At 43.7% G+C, this 20,010-nt stretch overlaps 1 protein-coding gene across 1 annotated transcript in view; it reads right to left on the bottom strand.

Moving 5' to 3' along the window:
* The window catches only part of LOC125939821 (venom metalloproteinase antarease-like TpachMP_A), a 174,999-nt gene that overhangs the window by 85,991 nt on the left and 68,998 nt on the right, over positions 1 to 20,010 (bottom strand). The window contains exon 10 of the mRNA XM_049655273.1: positions 19,265 to 19,366. Within this exon, the coding sequence (XP_049511230.1) occupies positions 19,265 to 19,366 (102 nt within the window). The remainder of the gene's footprint in view (positions 1 to 19,264; positions 19,367 to 20,010) is intronic.

Genomic DNA, 20,010 nt, shown 5'->3' with positions numbered 1-20,010 from the left:
TTCATGATAACAGGTTACGGGCTGACAAAGCCTGTAATATCAGTTGTGGGTGTTTCATAATGACGCGGACTTTCCCACAGGCCCAGTAATATTGCAGTCACAGGGATGTTTGTTATTCTAAAGCTTTCCTCTTTCTGCTGTATGTCACCGTCAGTTATCTTAACCCTTTCAGAAGCCAATTACTTGTGTTGAATAAAATCTTACTTTCATCGCATTTCCTACATCTTCAGTATCATAAAAAGTTTACAGCTGCAGAATAGATTAAGAGCTTTCAGTTCCTTAGAGAGTTTTGTCCAGCTTACAGATAGTGGACTTCATGCGAAAACTAACTACAGGAATATCAGATATGCGAACATCAACTAGTTCTTGACTACCAGGCCTGATAAGCACCTATCCCGCCACTATAAAATTAAAACAGGCGCAGGACGCTGTGAAAAATAAATATTGATTGGGTTACTAAGCTGGTGTTAATCTCCTATGAAAAGTTTGAAAGGTTGAAATGCAAGCTTTCATTTTTGAAATGCTTGAGTTACAGCCAAAGTTGTGCCCCTGTTAAATGGACACTTTTGTTCGCCATCGAGCCTCGATCCGGTTCGAATTTTCGTCTCGGATCCAAATTGCCCGCGTGACAGGGATTCTGCAATGAAGCAGCACCCGTTTGGGGCCATCCAGGTCGTACATCCAACAAACACAATTTGCAGCTCTGAAGTCAACTACGGGGAACTATTGCGTCCCCGCCGCACAGGTGAATTCTGCAGAGATCATTACACCAGTACCAAGGCAAACGCTAACCTTAACATATGTGGGAAGCTAAAATACCAGAGACCAAGATATAAACGCGCAAGCGGACACGATTTTTCACTCGACGTTGAAGCATATACAGTCGACGCCGTCGAACAAAGCGCACGAGGCTGGAAAACCACTTCAAACAAATCGTACCTTAAAATATACCACAGTGGGCACACACACGCACAAAAAATTATTATTGAGCCAGTCCACTCTGTGAAGGTGGATGACCAGCGAGGCTGTTTAGCGCACAACAAAGCTGTGACACAGAATTTTGAACAAATGTACCGTTATTGGTGGTTCTCGTGTAATGATAGGTACGCACACACATTCGCATATCACCTCTGTTTTTATATCTGTCCTTCACGTAAGACAATGAATGGATCATATACCCTTAAGCAATGGCTCATATTCCCCTAACCGCGGCCTCCCCTTTACAACGAGAGAAGAGATGTAAAATCTACGCTGATATGATGAGCGCAAACGGAGCCAGCTGTGGAAGAAGACGACGACGACGAAGGCTTGAGCAATGGCACGAGCGCGTTCGCGGGGTTGCGCTGAGGAGCGTCAACAAGCTAGCTTTGGAAGGAGACGACGACGCTCGAGCTATTGCTGGTAATGATAGTTTTCCCGCGTGGAGGCCACAAAACCCCCTCTCCTAGCCATAGACAGCTTCGCTGTAGAACTAATCGACGAGCAAACTGGCGTGAACGGCGCAGGAGAAGCCTTCATGAGCTTGAATCGCTCGGCGTGACGGTGGGGCACTCATGTAAGATGATCGAGTGTCAGAGCACTGCAGCGCGATCACATACGACGTTAAAATTACAACCAATAATTCACCTAAATGTTCATTGAAGCATGGGCCCGAGCGCTGTGTCGTCGATCCAGCTGCTGTCCATCGGTGGACAGCAGCTGGACAGCTTGCCGCACCGTCGCCCATGCGCATACGGCTGCTTCGCTGGCCTTCAACGAAGGACCAGTCATGCCGGCGCAATCCCGTGATTAAACAAGGCCGCTTTCGTGCGCCGCTGTTGAAAACCGTCTCTACGTCAATGCGGACCTTTTAAATGGGATTGTCCCGATTCTGCAAACACAACAGCAGAGCGAAAAACAAAATCACACTGAGTAAATAAGTAACAAAACCACAAAGTCCAAAAGTTCATTAGTGCTGGTAGGACGGCTTAAGTTGTGCAACATGAGCTATTCCAGATCGTTAGCGGCGCGGCGCCACTGTGATTGCAAATCACTGTTTAGCACGAATTTATGGTCCAGTGCGCCACTCCGTCGAAGGATATTGTAGGGTCCGAAATAGCGGCATAAACGCTTCTCACTAAGTCCTCGTCAGCATCATCATCAACATCATCATCATCATCAGCAGCAGCAGCAGCAGCAGTAGCAGCAGCAGCAGCCTATATTTTATGTCCACTGAAGGATGAAGGCCTCTCCCTGCGATCTCCAATTACCCCTGTCTTGCGCTGGCGTATTCCAACTTGCGCCTGCAAATTTCCTAACTTCATCATCCCATCTGGTTTTCAGCCGACCTCGACTGCGCTTCCCTTCTCTTGGTATCCATTCTGTAACCCTAATGGTCCATCGGTTATCCATCCTACGCATTACGTGGCCTGCCCAGCTCCATTTCTACCGCTTAATGTCAACTAGAATATCGGCTATCCCCGTTTGTTCTCTGATCTACACCGCTCTCTTCCTGTCTCTTAACGTTAGTCCTAAGATTTTTCGTTCCATCGCTCTTTGTGCGGTCCTTAACTTGTTCTCGAGCTGCTTTGTTAACCTCCAAGTTTCTGCCCCATATGTTAGCACCGGTAGAATGCAATGATTGTACACTTTTCTTTTCAACGACAGTGGTAAGCTCCCAGTCAGGATTTGGTAATGCCTGCCGTATGCGCTCCAACCCAATTTTATTCTTCTGTAAATTTCTTTCTCGTAATCAGGGTCCCCTATGAGTAATTGACCTAGATAAACGTACTCCTTCACAGACTCTAGAGGCTGACTGGCGCACCCTCTCGAGTGAGGCTAGCTTAGCAGGACTATTTGAAGAAATATCAGGCATTTCCTGGGATATTATTGGCCTTAGTGAGGTCAGAAGAACTGGTGAAGCTTACACAGTGCTGACTAACGGCCACGTCCTCTGCTACAGAGGTCTTCCAGGTAAGAAAGAACCTGGGGTACGATTTCTAGTGCATAACAACATAGCGGGCAACATTGATGAATTCTACAGCATTAATGAGAGGGTAGCAGTCATCGTAATAAAGCTGAATAGGAGGTACAAAGTGAAGGTAGTACAAGCCCATGCCCCAACCTCTAGTCACGATGATGAAGAAATAGAACAGTTTTATGAAGATGTTGAACTAGCAATGAGAAAGGTGCAAACTCAGTATACTTTAGTCATGCGCGACTTCAATGCAAAAGTGGGGAAAAAGCAGGTTGGTGAGCAAGCAATTGGCAACTACGTCATCGATTCTAGGAATGCAAGAGGAGAGATGTTAGTAGAATTCGCGGAAAGGAATAGGCTCCGAATAATGAATACCTTCTTCAGGAAGCGCAGCAACCGGAAGTGGACCTGGAAAAGCCCTAATGGAGAAACAAGGAATGAAATAGATTTCATACTCTCTGCCGATCCAAGCATAGTGCAGGATGTAGAAGTGTTAGGTAAGGTAAACTGCAGTGACCATAGGTTAGTGAGGTCTAGGATTTCTCTCAATTTCAAGAGAGAGAGAGAGTGAAATTAGTCAAGAGGAAACAGGCCAACCTAGAGGCAGTAAGGGTAAAAGCAGACCAATTCAGGCTGGTGCTTGCAAACAAATATGCAGCTTTAGAAATAGAAGATAAAGACTACATAGAGGTAATGAATGAAACCGTAACTAGGTTGCTCTTAGAAGCAGCAATTAAAGTGGGAGGTAGGGCACCAAGGCAACCAGTAGGCAAGCTCTCCCAAGAAACAAAGGACCTAATAAAGAAACGACAGAAGATGAAAATGTCCAACTCAAGAGATCAGATAGAATTCGTTGAACTGTCAAAACTAATCAACAAGAAGAAAGTAAGGGATATTCGAAATTATAACGTGGGAAAGATTGAGGAAGCCGTAAAATATGGACGCAGCATTAAATCAGTAAGAAGAAAGCTTGGCATAGGGCAAGATAAAATGTATGCACTGAAAGATAAGCATGGTAATATCATCAGCAATTTCGATGACATAGTAAAAGCAGCGGAAGAATTCTATACTGACCTGTACAGTGCCCAAAACAGCCAAGCTATTTTCATTCAAAATAGTGATGAACCGGATACAGAGGCTCCTTCTATAAGTAGCGCTGAAGTTAGAAGGGCCTTAAAAGACATGACCAGGGGAAAAGCTGCTGGAGAAGATGGAATAACAGTAGATTTAATCAAAGATGGAGGAGATATCATGCTTGAAAAGCTTGCGGCCCTTTATACGAAATGCCTCACACGTTCATGTGTACCAGAGAGCTGGAAGAACGCCAACATTATACTAATCCATAAGAAGGGAGACGTTAAAGAACTCGTCAGCATATCGGGGTCCAAACCCAATCAGGGTAGCCAGGCTGGTATTACACTTAGCGTTGTCGAAGATTGTGGTCAGGCTTCTTCAGGTTTCTTCGATGTCAGGTTCCTTCATTACACTGGAGATAGGCAGAGATATCGAGGTTGTCTTTCTCGGCTACGTGTGGTAGCATGACGTCGAGGGTCGTCGGTTGGGTTTGCGCAAGCACGAGGCTGTTTTTGCATTTCGCCTCCATCGAAACGCGGGCGCGGCGGCCGGGTTTCAATTCCATGATCTCGTGCTCAGCAGCGAAACGCCTTAGCTGACTGAGCCACCGTGGCGGGTAGTCAGCGATGGTTTAAAATCTGACCTGCGGGTCAAACATGTCGGCTTTTATACATGATTTATTGAAGGTTTCAGAGTAATCGCTGGTGCTTGCTTGTCTTCCACAAAGTGCTACACAATTCGCGTCGCGCATACAATCAGATTGCACAAAGCTCAGTGGCAATGGACAGAACCATCGACAACATTCGAAAAACTTCTGATACATGCAGGCGCGTCCTGCGCTGAGCAAAAACGTTTAACATTTGTTGGCCGGTGAAAATCGGTCAACTGAGAAAGAAAAGTCGATGTGTCAATATAGAATGGCGCATAGCGCTTTTCTTCTTTGGAGAATATTGTTATCCAGCCAATAATGCAATCTACGGAAAATTTAGCATTTCGAAAATAGCAGACAATGAATGACTGAAGAAAGAACTTTTCGTCCTCCATTATGTGGATTTTCTCATTTATTAGCAGTATTTCCTGTTTATATTGCACAACCTTGAATCTGCTTGTTAGTTTTTACACCACATGATAACCAGTTTCATTCTATGAGTGCTTTATTAACATGTATACCAACATTCAAAAGCATGTCTGTAACTTACTCGCCACGATAGCTATGGTATTCTGTGCTGAACGCGAGTATGTGGGTTTGGTTTCTGGTCACAGTGATTGTACTGTGATGGGGACAGAATGCAAAAGTACTCATGTATTATGCTTTGAGACCTGGTTAGAAAAATCAGACGTGTTTGAAATTAATTCAAAGCCCTCCACTAATACTCCCCTCTAGCCCGTGATTTGCTTTGGGATGTAACTTCAAGGTCTCAGTTTAAATATGCAAACTAATTATTATTAATGCGACTCTCTTCATTGGTAGGAAAGGCTTTCGAGATAGTGCAACAGGCGATCTGTCGCTGCCTTGCGTGCCAACGTGGGAGTATGAATATGCACAAATGCATTTGCACCTGCAGAGGCCTACTTTGCAATGACAGTCAATAGTCAATTCATGCTAATACATTCGACAAAAGTTTACTCCAATGCGGCGAGCATAAATATGTGTGTGCCAAACCAGCTGGTTGATTTATTCCTTTCGCAGGCAGTTGAAATAATGTTTCATATCATTGGATCCTTACTGCTGACTTTGGTTAAGAAAGTGTTTCAGAACGGGACAAGAGGAAATGACAGACACGAACATTCTTACCTGCTTTTTAAAACACTGTTCTTTTGCCGAAGTACGTCCGAACCGGTCCAACTTTTCGCAATGTTAACACTGCTTACTTTCTGGGAAATTTTTCACACCTTAGGCATGACCGTTTATTGGAAAATGCCAAAAATCAATACCGTTTCCTGTTGCTTAACGTGAGCTTTGCCATAACCACTTTTCTCGCACTGTAGTCCACAATGAATTTGCATATTACAGCTTAACCTTATCATGAGCATTTAACTGTATGTAAACCATATAAACCTTCATATAATGAATAAAGGATAACATTGTGGATTGTTATACTGGAAAATAGGGCCTTGTAATTGCTGTAACACACTGTGCAGGTTGCCTTGGCATGTTTATTAGCTAATGTTTCCTGCATTTTTATATGCTCGCTTGCGCACAGGCACCATACAACTCGCAGTGCCGCACTTAAAGAAGGTGCTAAAACTGTATCATAAAGACAGCAGAAGAATATACTTATGCACAGATTAATAGGTTGTATTTCATATGTCATACAGGGCCAGTTGTTTCCATAGAAATCATTTCTGGTTACTCCCTTCTAGACCAGGAATTTGATTAAATGTTTCACAAAGTGCAATCAAAGAACGCAGTTAGAAGCACAGTTCCCATCGGAACATTTCTTCAATTCTGCTTCAAAAATATTTACCTTTCAAAAAAGCTTTTGAATATATTTGTTTGTAATGCCTAGAAATTATTGTATTGCACCGCTGGAAGGTGTCAGGCATGATGCATGTATATAGAAATGCAGAAAAATTAGCAGCCGTTATCTATGCCTTCTTGCAAAACTTGAAATCGCACGGCAACTTTTTAAGGTTCTCAAAGCTCTGCGGCTTCTCAAACTTGCCGATCACGAGGGCAGTCAGTATTTAGGAGCCATCTTCTTTGATACAAAACAGTATGGTTAGACACTCTCTGATCCGCTTACCGCTGTGGCAACTCTCTCCCTTAAATGGCAAAGTTTGCTCGGATTGCAGGTTGTAGAAAACCCCGGTCTTCGCCGGGTTAATTTTGTCGGACGGTTGTACTGCCGTATCAATTCCGGTAGAACTACAGTCCACTCTGCAACAGTGCAGTGGCTGACAGACGTGCGTTCTACACTGCAGTGGCTGTACATAAGTCCATTCCGTTTCTTTAAACCTTCTAGCCAACCATTAGATGGTTTAAATTCATCAAGGCTGCAGCGCAGAGCAACCATCGGTGCCTTCTCTATTGAGATTGTGGTGTCCACAGCAATTACCGAGCTGTGTACCTGGCGCAACCACACCACGTGGGCTTGGAGTGGTTCGTGGTTCTTTATGGTCTCACATTTCCCGTCTATTGCAGCCTTTCTTTTCAGGCCGAACTTGCTTGCGTTTAGCAGAATACAGTCCTCCTTGGATAGGAAGGCTTTCCGCGACGATTCAGGAATTCAAAAGTTGTGGGTAATGCTGACCTGTGTTGCGCCATTTAGCTTCTCGGCGTCTTCGATTATTCGAAGATTCTTTCGGGGCGTCGGTGGTTTACGGCTCCGTTACATCGTGAGCCGCACCAGTAGCAGCCAAGAATTCAGGAACTTCCTCACAGAACAAAAAGGAAAGGACGTATTGGAATACCAAAAACCTTGCACGCACAAACACCTGCAACGATGCAGAACCTTCCGAGTTGCACGGAGGTGCATGGAGGAATGGCAGTGGTGGCAGCGCGGCGGAGGGCAAGAGGAGGAGGACACCCGTTATCAGCAGGCGGCAGTGCGCTCACGCGCCAGCCTGCATATGCTTAGAACTTTTTTTCATACGGCACCAGAGAGTCATCATAAAAGGCGGGACTGGCATGAAATTGCGTCGTGTAAGCGAGGTCTTTAATACATTTTTTTTCTATGGTGCTTTTGCCAGGACCAAACCAATTCGTCGCAAAATTCGGGCCGTGCATGACCGGTGGTGGTGTTATCGAGGTTCCCTTTAAATTGTATTGCAGTTTCTGTATTATACAAGGGTAATTTACTAACACATCTCGAATAACTTTCCTGTTTAGTGTCTGCTAAACATAACTGAGGAATGTATGCGTACCCTGTAATTGGCTAACTCACCTGTGTTGGATCAGGAGTGGTAGTGTATACTTTGGTATTGTAATTTTGTATACATGTATAGTAATTTGGTGAACCTTTTTTGCAGATTTCTTCCGTATAAAGAAGGGAATCGAGTGGCAGTACTTCCATTGCCGTCTGAAGGTGACGGATCATTGTCTTCCACAAAAGAAGAGTGATCCGTACTGCTACAGTTAGACTTTCTCTGAAATAAAGCTTGCCGCTGGTTTTGGTGCTAACAAGCAGTTATTTCCGGGTACTATAATTAGTTGGGGTAGCTGGATCAGGATTATTGCACTTCAAGTGCAGAAATTTCATTTGTACTTATATATAATGTGCGGCATGCACCAAACAGCATAAGAAGAAACGACCAGTGCCACATTTTGCACTCCAGAAGGGGTGCAACGGTACTGTAAAACATTATTTAGGCTCGCGCTTCATTTTTACTGATCATGCTCTCTTTTGTTGACACTTATAATATGTTGCTCTGTTAGATAACTTTTTAGCGCTACCAAATCACAATAATCGAAAATACCACTCTGCGCCAGCATCAGCAGCCCCACGCCAACAGGCCGAGACGACTAGGCTTATCCAACAGGCTGCCAACACCAGCAGGCCAATACCATCAGGCCGATACCATCAGAAAAATACCAATAGGCCGACACCATCAGGCCAGTACAATCAGGCCAGTACGATCCGGCCCAAATTACGTATCCAGTCAGACTTGTAGGCTGTTGTCATTTTTGATTGGGTCAAGATGTAACTTCTACTACGCTTAAGTTTTATTTGTCATTTCCAATAGCGACATTCAAAAGCCAGATACAGTGGACCTAAGGACGCACATTTGCAGCCGACAATTTCGACGCGACAAATGAAAGTAGCGACAGACGCTGAGCGCGCGGCACTACCGCAAGAAGAACAGCGGTTGAAGACACCGGCTCGACAGGCACTAAAAGACGTGATATAGGAGCCATTTCTTCTTACATCTACTCTCGATTACGGGAGAGCCCGCAATTTTCTTTTGTCTGGGATCGGGCGGTTTGTCCCCGGCGACATAGACCAAGAATGTGGGTCGATCTTGGTGATTGTGCAGAAAGGGCCCAAGTATATAGATAGTATATAGATATGTATAGAGATATGTATATCTGCCGTCGGGTATGTATCAGTTTAAGTATTTATGTATAAAGTGCCGAAATAACGGTAGGAACGGCAATGCCGATAGGAACGGCAATTTCGACCTGTTAACGGTTAACCTGTTGGTCTCGGAAGTCAGAATCGAAAACCACTTTATTTGGTTTACATCCCTAGCCGCCGCGGTGGCTCAGTCAGCTAAGGCATTGCGCTGCGGAGCACGAGATCGCGAGATTGAATCCCGGCCGCAGCGTCTGCATTTGTATGGTAGCGTATTGCAAAAACGCCCGTGTGCTTGCGTTGTAATGCACGTTAAAGAACTCCAGGTGGTCAAAATTATTCCGGAGCAATCCACTACGCCGTGCCTCATAATCATAGCTGGTTTTCACATCTCAGAAACACCAGAAATAAAAGAAGAAAAAAAAACGAAGGACACATGTACGTTGCTTTTGTATTTGTGAAATTGTACGCTTTTACGTGGAAAAACTACGACATGATTATGAGATACTCAGCTAGGGCTATTTAACGTGACCTAAATATCAGCACACGAGTGTGTTTCCCTTTCGCCGCCATCGAATACCGCGGCCTGGATTGAACTCGCGATTTTGAGTTTAGATGTTTAACGAAATAGCCACTATAAACACTAATTAAGCTACTGCGCCGGCTTTTTTTATGCATGGACTGTAAAAAGATTGACAGGCCTTACGGGATGAATATTAGTATATCGAATGAATAAATGATGTTTTCCGAACCCAAGGTCTGACCTAAATAAAAGATCCCGTACTAATTGAACCACATTCTCTTAGGGGAGGAGCACGCGAACATGAACGGAATGTTGCCCCAGATTTCTTTTATGGCAGCATATGGTACTCCATTTAAAACTGAGAATACAGAGCCAGATCGGCCAAAGATTGTTCTAAAAGTATAACTCAATAAATACTCATTGTGAGTCAAAGGGAGGTAACATTTATTGCTGCGCTTCGTATAAAACTCGTATAAAAAGAAAGATTCGATTGTGTAGGCGGAATTTCGATACACTAGTAAGCAAGGCAACACTAAAAAATGACTGCTATAAAGTGTTCTTGTAGCACTTATTAGCGTGCAACTACACGTAACGCGCAGCACACGCGTGTTAGCGCTCTACAAAACCGCAAGCATCCAAAAATTTAATGCAAGATGGGAGGTTAGTGAATGGACTACTCGTCTGACTTTCTTCCTTCTGATCTTTTTCCTTCTGATTTGTTTCAGTTGGTGGCAGTACCTCTTTCGCGCAAGTCCCGTTCCGGCACTTCTGGAAAGGACAAAAAGTTTATTTGTGTAAGCTATTATATTGCTTGAACATATTGGCCGGCTACCTCATTAAAGAGCCGAGTCAATTGTCATTTAAAATTTATTTATTCATGCCATTGCACTCCTGCATAAATGACGAATTGCGTTCTGATTGCCGTGGTGCTTTTATTCGAGTTTGCCAATCATGCACCATTTGTCATGCCAGCAGAACTGTTCTTTTATGAATAAAATTGTGAGCAATAATATAACACGGCACCTCACTTGACTATGTAAAGTAGCGCTGCTCGAGGTCGAATTTTCGGTAAATTATTATCAAAGTGCGCCTTGTGCACTTGCGTGAGGTTTGGGGTTTTTCGAGGAGGCAATAAAACTACTAAGAAACAAAAGTAGAGTTATATTTTCCTGAATTCTAGTGGCTTTGTTGTTTTCTCACTTATTAGTGCCCAAACGATTTTTTTCAGCAAAGGCCTGAACTTGTTTAACTTTCGAATTCCTATTTTGCCATGGTTGTTGCAGCTTTAACTAAGGCTTCCGGTAGGCGCGAAATATGTATGTTTTTGTGCAAAGAGGATTGCAATTTGTATGCTCACAGGAACTCATCGCTGCTTTTTCTTCTTTATGTGTGAGTCACGTGGTACACATGGCTTACAGCACTGCACTAGTTGGGCTAGTTAAGAACATTTTTATGAAGTTTCATGACTCTGACTCGGTCTTTCGTTGGGCTCCTAATGAGCCTGGCTGTGACATTTGTAAGACGAGTCTGTTCACTAAAAATTGTCGTCCTTGCAGAATTTTGGGCCTGTGCCACCTGTCTGTATACAGCAAAGCAGGAGCAGTCAAGCTACTAAAGAGGGGTGGTAGTCTTCACCGATTAGTGCATGTTAGCGGCACCTCTCTGTCTATGGCAATACGGTGCCTATAGCAAGTCGCCCCACATATGCGCAGACCAGACTGTAAAAGTCTGGTCAGCATTATTCCAAGTGTACAAGGATGTGATTTATTAAGACACCTACCCGCGGTAGACTGTATAGCATAATCAATGGGGGGAGTGGTGGCCAAGTAATTTCAACACTGCTCAGTCGTCGCAATGCCAGAGAAAAAGTTGTCGCAGTTTCACCTGAAAGGCGAAGCATCAATTGCGATAGCAAATTTGTAGAGAGCTATACGGAGTAATGATAGTAGCTTTATCAGCTGTACAAACTTGGACATGCAGCAGCACCGGCAACACGCAGAACTGTTGTCGACGCCGTCGGCGCTTTGCCTGCGTTCGCACAAAATGCGTGCGGCGTTGGTGACTGTTGCCGGAGCCTCTGATATAAATAGGCACTTGGTGCCGCAGCTAAACGTTCCCTCCCCCTCCCCCCACGGCCTTTCGTGCGTCAGAAGAAGGCGCGTTTGCTCTACATATATGGTGATTGTAAAGCAGGAAAGAGACGCCTACTTCTGCAGCCCTTAAGGGAGCACGGCACAGAACGCGCGTTTGTTCTCCGCCGTGCGTTCACTCCCCGTGAAAGCGCGCATCCCTCGCGCCCTTTCACTCGCACATACAGCGTTCGGCGGCGCGCGGCGTATCCCTTCTTTCGCTCCCACTTACCCCTCCCCGTTGGCGCTGAGCCGTGCTCCCTCAAGGGCTGCAGAAGATAGCGCCAACCTTTCCCTTTCCCTCAAGAACCACTTACCACGCGCGGCGACGATTTCATCTCCATTGACGTCATACGGAACCTCACGGCGAAGGCGACGGCAGAAATCTGCTTTGGAGTGTCCATATAATTGCTATCGCAATAAAATGATAACGGAGCAAGACAGATATTGACTAGACACACTTATGCTACCTATCTTAATGTGACGATGTTGATGTGATGCATCAGCTCATCGACGCAGGCGAAAAAAATGAGTCGCGAGTGTTCTCATATTTCTAAGCATTTCTTGTAATAGCAAGTAGCAAGCGTAAGATGTGAGGTACATTTCAGGGCGGATGGTTGCACTCATGCGTAGAAGCCATGCTTATTGCACATTCGTTCCATTACACTTTGTTCTAGCACAAAAACTGTACAGACTTGGTCACACTTACTAACGTGCTGCCCTGCATTGCGTTAACAGTGTACATTTATGGCAAGAACAAATAACCGACACATTTGAAAGGCTGCAATAAAGTAATTTATTGTCGCAACATCAAATGAGCTCCATAATACATGATTGCAAAACTCGCCATTGGTTAAATTTATTTCCTTCGCGCGTTTTAATAGCGGTTTGAATAACGTGCCACAGCTTCTTGCATCATTAGTTCGGCATAATAATTTTAGACTTTAAAATTTTTTATCTATACTACCAACTAACACGGAAGCTTCCGATCGTTGCAGCGATGATTATTTGAGTGCGGAATATAAAAAGTCGCAGTTTCACCCCAAAGGCGAAGCATCAATTGCAATAGCAAATTAGTAGAGAGCTATACGGAGTGAAGCTAGTAGTTTCATCTGCTGCATAAACATGGACTCATTCGCTTACTAAGTGAATGAACAAGCATGGTGTCAGTGCGCACAAGTAAGCATGAATAAATCACACTCGATCAACGCAGGCAACCACTCTCAGAACGCTGGCGGGAGCAAGCGTGGCGGCAGCAGCGAGCGAAGGTTCGTGCGGTCTGTCGGTTCACTGGAAACTGAGTGGTGAAAACACAGTGCATACAAAGGTAAGAGCCGCCTGGAGCTCGCTTTCAAGAAAAGGTGCGCGCGACAGCCCGACAGCCCGCAGATTACAAGTACGCAGTTGCTGAAAGGGTAGAAGCCGCACCACCTCCCTCCCGCGGTGCCTTCCCACTTTCCTTCTTTCGCGTAGGAGATTGAGTCGCCAGTTTCCCTTGCGCCCGGTCGCAAGATAAGCATTTGATGCCGCAACTAAATATCGCCTGCTCTCCCTCCCTCCCTCTCTCTTATGCCCCTACGCCCTTTCGCACGAAGGAAGAAGTCGCGTATGCTCTCCGCCGTGCGTTCGCTCTCCGTGAAAGCACGCGTCCCTCGCGCGATTTTACTCGCACATACAGCATGCGGCGTACGGCGACGATTTTATCGCCCTTGGACTTTATACGGAACCTCATGGCGACGGCACCGACGACGCAGACGGCATACATCCGCCAGGATTGCCCCATATAACTGCTATCGCAATAAAAGTAAACGCCGAAACAATTATTTACTAAAGACGTTTTTGTTTGACCACATAACAAAGTTCAGGTGCATAAATTACACTATCCATGTGGTCATTCCTATGTATTTGATTTTTTTACCCTACGCTGGCTTGATGAGAATCCGAGTGATTGAAGAACTACGACATCTTAAACTTCAAAATAATAACAGTAGCTAACCAGTCTACGCAGTACCGACATTGTTCTTAAACCCACATTTTCAAACCAGCTATACAGCGAAGAAGTTTGCCCGAGATACGAAGTCATAATAATTGAATGGCGGACTAAATATTGACTATCATAAAGTTTGCCTGAACAGTGCTACACAATTTTCTTGTTCCATTTGACAACATGATCACACATATATGTGGTGCTCGACTATTACATGTTGTCATACGATATAGCTAGAAAAGCTTATAGGAGTGTTGTAGTACGCGATTCTGAAAACAAATTGACGAGCGCGTGTATATTGGCATTCCCGCTACATTTATTAGCATGAATTTGAGCATTGTACAATGCAATGTTTCGGAGATTCAACATTTAGATGAACTGGCTAGGGGTGTGTGCAACATGTAGACGTCAATGGCTTTGCCCTATTTACCTGCACAGCAATTTCTCACAGTACAGTAGCGGCGTTTGTATCACACATTTAGGCATAAGTACAGATGATCTTTTCTATCCTTCTTGATCGCTTGATATGTCCGGAACAATTCAAGGGGAATATATGACACTGAAATCTTGCTCTAGTAAACCATCTGTGTGCAGTTGGTATGTTCACAATAATCAACTACTTCACCCAGCTTCATTTGACCTGAAGGGTTAAAAGGCCAATCGAGGCCGGGCTTGGTAGACACCCGAAATTTGGGATCCATGCCAGGTACGGCACAGTTTCAAGAACACTGCGCTAGGCTCGTGGTAGCAAGGGCATAGCACTACTAAGCTTCGGCACGCACCGAGCCTGAAAAAATGGCCATCGCGGTGCTCTAACTTCCTTCTATTCATTAAAAATTGTTAACTGTGTGTAGAAGGTGCTCCTCAAAAGTTTCGGGAATTCAGTCGTAAAAAATGTGTCACCACAACGCCTAAGCAGCACTGTATCATTCAAAGTATTCCCTTTGAGCAAGTATACACCGATTCGAACATTTCTGCCACGATTCCATGCGTTCGTGGAACTCTCCAGGCGACAGTGTGTTGAGGCCTGCCTCCGATTCCGACTGGATCTCTTCAACAGTGGGAAACCGACGTTTCTTCAGCCTGAACTTCAACTATAGGAACAAGAAAAAGTCACAAGGGGCAGGTTCAGGCGAATAGGGTGGGTGCAGAAGTACTGTGATTTGTTTTGAAGTTAGCAACTGTCGAACAACGGGTGATGTGTGAGCGGGCACGTTGTCGTGATGAAGAAGCCAGTTGTTGTTCTTCCACTTCTCCGGACGTTTGCGACGAATTCTCTCTCCTAATCGCCTCAAAACGTCACAGTAAAGCTTTCTATTCACGGTTTTTCCAGGAGGTACGAATTCCTCGTAAACAATTTTATGTAGGTAAAATAAACGATGACAATGGACTTCACATTGCTACGAACTGGAAGCGCTTTTTTTTCGGCCGCGGGGAATTTGGCGACTTCCATTGCGACGTCTGCTGTTTTGTTTCAAGATCGTAGCCATAAACCCATGCCTCATCCCCTGTTATTACACTGAAGAGGGATGTGATATTGTCTCTGACTTGTTGCTTCAGTTCCGTACACACAGAAACACGATGTTCGTCACCGAGCAGTCTTGTACTAATTTTGCAGAAAGGCGCCTCATGTTCAAAACGTCCAACAAAATTTGCGGAACTGGGCCTACGATTGCCCTACAATGTCGCCTACATCCTTTATAGTTAGCCTTCGATTTATAAGGATAGCCTTACAAACTAAACTTCTGCTATCGTTTCGGGGATTGTGCTCTTTGATGGGCGTCCAGAACGTTCATCGTCATCAACACACATTGGACCCTCTTTGAATCGTTTATGCCATAAAACATCCTACTTTGGCTCATGGTGTCGACTCCAACAGCGTCCTCTAGCATACGATGAGTTTCTGCCGCAGTTTTGCCAAGCTTAAAACAAAACTTGATGCAAATGCTTTGCCCCTCGAAGTCTGCCATATTGGTTGCTAAGAAATGCGCCAAATCAGAGAAACATTGCGTTGCAATACACCACTTCGCAAAACAATGCTTTTTCTTAGATGCAAGTAGTTAGCACACTGATCCGCAAGGCATACATACTGCTAGCTATAGCTAGCGGCAGAAATATGTACCACACTCAGTTTGCCCGCGATTTTCAAATTCCCGGAACTTTTGCGTAACATCTCGTAGCACGTTTAGCTTGACTGAATAAACAAGCTATTTAGAATTAGTCTAAGGGAAAGAGTACAGTGACATCCACTACGTGAAGCCAAGTGATGTTTACTGCGCAGAAAGTATTTGTATTAGAGCAATGAGCTTTTACTTCTCTGACCAAATATTCAGATGCTGAATGTTTAATTTTGGCAGCATCTCCTTGAAAATATTCCTCGCTTTTTAAATACTTAATTTAGTCTCAAACTGCCTTAGCCACTTCGAGAATAGATAATTGCCTGATATAAAAACTGCTTGGTGCTCCCTGTCTTGACTTTCTAATTGTAATGACTAAAACAAATGAAATCAAATCAAATTTTATTTCACATCCAATACATGATGTAGGCGGCACAGACAAGAAGCCAAAATCAATTCGGCTTGACATGGGTCTGCGCCCCTTTCAAAATGTGTAAAAGTAAAGAAAACAACAATTACAATAATTATCAACAGCAATAAACATTGCTAGATAGCATTGTACAGTGGCAGGAGAGAGGAATCTAAATATACGCAATGAAAAAAGTGTGGTTCAAGCAATGTTATACAGGGAAAATTATCATTGTTGCATAACTGTAAGGAATGAAGTAAATAATCAGAAACCAAGTGAATTTAACACGGTCGTTAATGAGTGGGAGAGTAGCTGTGTTCCATAATTTGTGCGCGCGCGGGGTATGAACCAGGTCGCATTATGACGAGTGTTGTATTTTTTGATGTTCTTGCGTACGCTAGATAGGTGCTCAATAAAGTGACTCCCTTGCTTTCTTTCTGTAAGGTACCCTTGCAAGAGCAATTCATTGAATAGCAAGTGTACAGGACAAGCTTGAAGTTTCTTAAAAGGGGGTTCAGTGTGAGCGTCATAAGCCGAGTTGCTAATAGCACGCACAGCTTTTTTCTGTAGTAGAGAAGGTTTAGTAATGTTTGACCTTGTTGTGTTTCCCCAGACAAGGTGACCGTATCTTAGGTGTGAAAAAAGAGAGAGTCGTACACTAATAATTTGACGGAAGTGGGCAGAGAAGAGCGTAGCTTTGCAAGGGCACCCACGACGCCTGCAAGTTAAACGCTGAGCAAATGGACAAGTTTATTCCAGGTTAAATGTTCATCAAAAATGACGCCAAGGCATTTAACTGAGGAGGTTACATCCACAGTTGAGTTTCCAATAAATATACGGTCAGTAATATTAGCCCTAGAATTTTTAGGTTGAAGTAGAATGGCTTTTGTTTTGTTCGTGTTAATGGTTAATGAGTTTACTTGACACCATGTATTAAGCTTATTTAATGCTGAATTTGCTCAAGTCACCAGTTCACTACAGCTAGCAGACCGAAATAATAAGGTGGTATCGTCGGCATAAATAATATATTTAGCCGCTGAAGTAATGTTTTTATGTCGTTAATATAAACATTAAATAATAGCGGCCCAAGAATGCTTCCCTGAGGCACCCCACTTGTTACTAATTTAAGATCTCTTTCCTATTACAACCACTTGACATCGGTACTCCAGATAGCTTTTTATTATAATAAACGTACGCCTCTAAAGCCATAGGTTTCGAGTTGTCCTATTAGTGTTTCATGGTTAATACGATCGAAGGCCTTGGAAAAGTCTATGAACACCCCTACTGTTAATAACTTTTGTTCATATGCGTTAAGTATAAATTCTTTTTGGGTTAAGAGTGCCTGTTCCATTGAACGTCCTTTCGTGAAGCCAAATTGATCGTCGGTAAGGATGTGGTGTTTTTCACAAAACAAAAGCATTCTAACGTTAATCAATTTTTCAATACATTTAGACAAGACTGGTAGGATCGATATACGTCTTTAATAGGATAATAGGTTCTTATCACCACCTTTAAAAATAACAGTAACTTTCGCTACCTGCAGTGCTTTCAGAAATGTACCATTTAAAAATTCGAGGTTAAAAACATGCTCTAATACCGGGGAGGTAATATCTATGAAATCTTTAGCAGGGCGAATTTGCAAGCCATCAACATCAATGCTTCTGCTGTGCCGAAAAATTATGAATGCATTATATATCTCCTGAGCAGTGGTAGGTTCTAGAAATACACTGACAGGCTTATTAGATCTAAGGTGGTCTAAGCTAGCAGGATGATGAGGGCTGTTTATAGGAGAAGTGATGTAATGATTAAATGAATTTGCTAAGGAAGAGCTGGACATTGGTGTACCATTTAAATTTATTTCATGAGACTGCTGCGCGTTCCGGTTTACTTTCCCTAGCACGCCATTAAGCCTTTGCCAGGTGATGTTACATTTCATTATCTGTGGAATAAATGCATTGTGCATATAATTCTTTTTAGCCTCTCTGAGCGTATGCGATAATTTGTTCCCGAAAGATTTAAAATTCTTGAAATCATTTGCGTCTCTCGTTTGCAAAAAGTTTCTATGCAGTCTATCTTTTTGTTATATTCGAGATAGAAGGCTCTTTGTGATCCAAAGTTTTCGTACTTTTCTGTTGCGTTGAAAACATGCCTATATGTGCTGTCTCCGAAGGCTGCCAGCCGCATTAACCGACCGCTTCTCTGTCGAAGATATGTGACTACACATACGTGGCGATCGAATTCATTGTCGAGCTATGGAAGTGTTGCATTACCATTGCGCGAAGAACAAGAAACGGCTGTGAAAATCGGCCGTAACAGCCCATACAGCGTCTCGGGTCGGCGGTTAATTTAAGGCTTTTTTCGGAGTTAATATACCAATCGCACAACAAATCAGTATTGCAGAAGATGCAATACGGAGAACAACTTTTTCGTCTGATAGAGGCGTCAGATTTAGTTGCGGGGCGATAGCGCATCTATCAAGTCAGTGCGAGACGTCTGTGCAAAACTGAACTGTTTCTGCGTGTTGACGTGGCGAATTATGAATCAGTAATGACCAATCGGCGTGGCGTAGTGGTAAGATACCGGAATAGGGATCTGTAGGTCGGAAGTTGGAATCCTAGAGGCTTTTATTGTTTTTTCTTCTTCTTTTTGGTTGCATTGCAGTGTTCGTTGATCTTTTTCGTATTTGAAAAAATATATAAGGTAGCTAGGCACCACGTATTTCTCGCTCTAGAGCTGCATTTCGCACCACTACACCGCGCCCAGCGCCTCTCAGTATACCGCGCCTTGCCAGCGTCCCAGCATCCAGCGCGCGACACTGGGCCCATAATCAGGCATGGAACTGGGCACTGAATACTGGGTTTTGCGATAGGGGTAGCAGTCAGCCTGGTGCACATATTCGCACAAAGTCTCAAAGAGTGCTATCTTGACGTGGCGTATGCTTTGTTCAACATTACGGTGCATGGCAAACGTAGCAATAACAGCAATCTCACTTGCTTTGTGCTTAGGCTAAAAAGTTTGCAGGGAGATGGGACGTCACACGAAAGCAATGATTACCTTTGAGGGATCTTTTTCGTAGCAGGGTGTACCATCCTTTTCATCAAGGACAAATGAAGACGACTGGTCACTGTAGCAAGAAAACGAGCACCATCCGTACGTCTGTTGGAAACAATGGTGTAGCAAGAAATCAAAATGTTTCATCATTTTGGAATTAGCAACATTTCGCTCCAGATACATTACTAGCTTACTTTATATTAAACGTAAAACCACTAATAACCATATTTTAAAGGTGTATACAGGATTAGTCCCGTCTTCGGAATAGCTTTTTTTTTACAGAATTATTCATTCAAACGAAGTGCGTCATGTTTGGAGGAAAACCGAAGAGCAACAGTGTAGCTGCTTGAGCTGCTTGGCGTATTGTTCTTTCTTCAATAAAAACCGTCATATCGCGCACAATCCACTTCGGAGAAAGCTCGACAGACGAAAGTGCTGAATACAACAATCTAGTGTAATTGAGCGCACTGCAATGTATACTCTCATGCTAAAGCAGGAAAAAGTGAATTATCCAAATATGTTGTTCCCACAACAACTACAAAGGCAAATGACAATGTTAGCTTTATACTTGCGTTTTATTTACAATGAATCAGTCGTGCTATATTATATTACAATGGATAGGGAGATAACCAACGTAATATCCATCACCCTGTATGCCGAAATCATTTCTATGTTTAGCGCCTGGTTGCCGGTGAGCAAAGCAGTCAACAGCTTAACAGGGCAACCGGTTGAGGCTCTTGGCGGAAGTA

This window comes from Dermacentor silvarum, chromosome 9 (assembly GCF_013339745.2).
Source record: "Dermacentor silvarum isolate Dsil-2018 chromosome 9, BIME_Dsil_1.4, whole genome shotgun sequence".
NCBI classification, from domain to species: domain Eukaryota; kingdom Metazoa; phylum Arthropoda; class Arachnida; order Ixodida; family Ixodidae; genus Dermacentor; species Dermacentor silvarum.
Note: the sequence above shows the minus strand (reverse complement) of the source record. Positions and strands in the feature narration are given on the sequence as shown.